General features: G+C 50.2%; 1 protein-coding gene across 1 annotated transcript in view; it reads left to right on the top strand.

Annotated features, from left to right (window-relative positions):
* TMEM241 (transmembrane protein 241) overlaps positions 1-2,548 on the top strand; it is a 171,125-nt gene that overhangs the window by 58,903 nt on the left and 109,674 nt on the right. Inside the window, exon 5 of the mRNA XM_011939326.1 lies at positions 1,098-1,175. Coding sequence (XP_011794716.1) covers positions 1,098-1,175 — 78 coding nt within the window. The remainder of the gene's footprint in view (positions 1-1,097; positions 1,176-2,548) is intronic.

Genomic DNA, 2,548 nt, shown 5'->3' with positions numbered 1-2,548 from the left:
TCCCAAGTAGCTGGGACTACAGGTGCCCACCACCACGCCCGGCTAATTTTTTTTGTATTTTGAGACAGAATCTCGCTCTGTCACCCATGCTGCAGTGCAGTGATGTGATCTCGGCTCACTGCAAGCTCTGCCTCCCGGGTTCATACCATGCTCCTGCTTCTGCTTCCCAAGTAGCTGGGACTACAGGTGCCCACCACCACGCCCGGCTAATTTTTTTTGTATTTTTAGTAGTGATGGGTTTTCACCATGTTAGCCAGGATGGTCTCGATCTCCTTACCTCATTATCCACCCTTCTTAGCCTCCCAAAGTGCTAGGATTACAGGCGTGAGCCACCACACCTGGCCTTAGGGGGCCATTTTTCAACCTATGGTACCCCTAGACTTTTGCAACCCTCTCTGCCTTCTGTCTTCCACCCTGCAGCCCGAGTTCCTCTCAACATGCAGATCAAGTCATGGTCAGCTTTAAAACTCTTCACTGGTTCCTGGGGCCCTGAGATCCATCCTGTGTCCCAGTGTGGCCTGCGAATACCTCTCTCCCTTCCTGTCCCTCACTCTCCCTTCCTCATTATGTTCCACCCATGCCCCGCTTCTTCTCGTTCCCCGGAGAAGCTGGATCCGCTCTCTCCTCTGGGTCTTGGTGTGCTCCTCTGCCTGGGCCATTTTGCCACCTCCTCGCTTTTTGTTTGGCCCATGCCAGTTCATCATTCAGTTCTCATTCCTTCACTTCACGTCCTCCAAGAAAGCTCGCTCTGCGTGTGCTGGGCGGGGTGCACTCTTGCCCCATTCGAGCTCTCGCCTGAGGGGGCATGTTTACCTTGTGATGGGATGTGCTCCCTGCACCGGACACGGTGCCGGACACACAGGAGACTTAAATGTTTGTTGATGAGAATGCCCGTAGGAGAGGAACCTGCACTTCCACCTACCGAGAGAAATACTGCAGCAGAGAGCGCTAATCCACGTAGAAGTCTTTGCTGGAGTGATTATATATGTGGATGCCAAAAGTTTCCACAGCCTTTATTTTTAAGCAAAAAATCAAGAACCATGTGATTGTGAGATCGAAGAAAATATTTTCATGTTTTTTTATCTGTTTTCTTTCAGGCCATTCCTGTGTTTCTCACTTTGTGTAATGTAGCTGAAGTTATCGTCTGTGGGTACCAGAAGTGTTTTCAGAAAGAGGTAAACGATCCTGCAAAATGCTAGTGTTACTTCCTTGTTTTAAATGTCAAAGAAGCACTCTTCTTTTTATGGCCCAAATTAGTGTCTGCCTTTTCCTGCCACCAGTCTCCAGGCAAGATTGCCTGACAGGGGTCACTGACCTCATGGGACACAGTTTTGACTTTGCTGCAATTCACTAGACATATGTGGGAATATTGTTGATGTGAACTGAACTCAGATCCAGGCCAGGCTGACCCAGACCCTTGTGAGACAAAGAGGAGTTTGCTATTGGCCTGGTGGAGAAACATTCCCACCCCCAGCCAATGTAGCACCACAGGACAAGGCATAGCAGAGTTTTACACAGGGTGCTGGGACACTAGCCCACCCCAGGGAAATTTGCTTTTCTCTCCAGTACCAGCTGTACCTCATATCAGCTAGAACAAGCTCCTTCACCTTCCAGGCCTCTATCTGTGCAAGGTGGTAATAATGACACCAACTTGTTCAAGGCTTGTTCGAAGAACACAGCAACTATCGTTAAGTAACTGCTTCCAGCCGTTTCCTGCATGCAGTAGGTGCTCTGCACATCAGCAACGATTAGTAATGTTATTAGAGGTGGTTTTAATTTAGTCTTTCTTTTCGAAGTCGTTTTGTTTTTTTGTTTTTTTTTTTTCTGGCATTTGCTATTTGGTTTCATACCAATTTTTAGAACATTTTAATTTATTTTTATTTTTAGAGACAGGGTCTTGCTCTGTCACCCAGGCTGGAGTACAATGGTGCAGTAATAACTCCCTGCAGCCTCAAATCCCTGGGCTCAGGCGATCTTTCTGCCCCAGCCTCCTGAGCAGCTGGGACTACAGGCACGAGCCACTGCACCTGGCTACTTTTACATTTTTATTTGTAGAGATAGGGTCTTGCTATGTTGTCCAGGCTATTCTTGAACTCCTAGGCTCCAAGGATCCTCCTGCCTCAGCTTCCTAAAGCATTGGGATTACAGGTGTAAAACATCACACCCCACCCAATGTTTGGAACTTTTAAACTATAGAGAGGCCAGCTGGTCACCTCAAGCTACCTGCTGCTTACAGGCGTGCAGGAAAGGAGGCCGTGGCCACACCCGGTCTCCCCCATCATCCCGCCGCTCCTCGGAGGTGGCTCTGTCAATCATCTCTCCCGCCTCCTACACTGCGAGCCCCTCCCTCGCTGCCGGCTGATTTCCCGGAGCCCGTAAACACGCTTGGCGTCCTCAGCCCAGCGAGGGGAGGACGGGCTGTCCTTCCCCTGTGACTGTCCTTCCCGTGTGGCTGTCCTTCCCCTGTGGCTGTCCTTCCCGTGTGGCTGTCCTTCCCCTGTGGCTGTCCTTCCCCTGTGACTGTCCTTCCCGTGTGGCTGTCCTTCCC

This window comes from Colobus angolensis, unplaced genomic scaffold (assembly GCF_000951035.1).
Source record: "Colobus angolensis palliatus isolate OR3802 unplaced genomic scaffold, Cang.pa_1.0 Scaffold18, whole genome shotgun sequence".
In the NCBI taxonomy this organism is placed as follows: domain Eukaryota; kingdom Metazoa; phylum Chordata; class Mammalia; order Primates; family Cercopithecidae; genus Colobus; species Colobus angolensis.
This window is presented reverse-complemented; position numbering and strand designations above follow the sequence as displayed.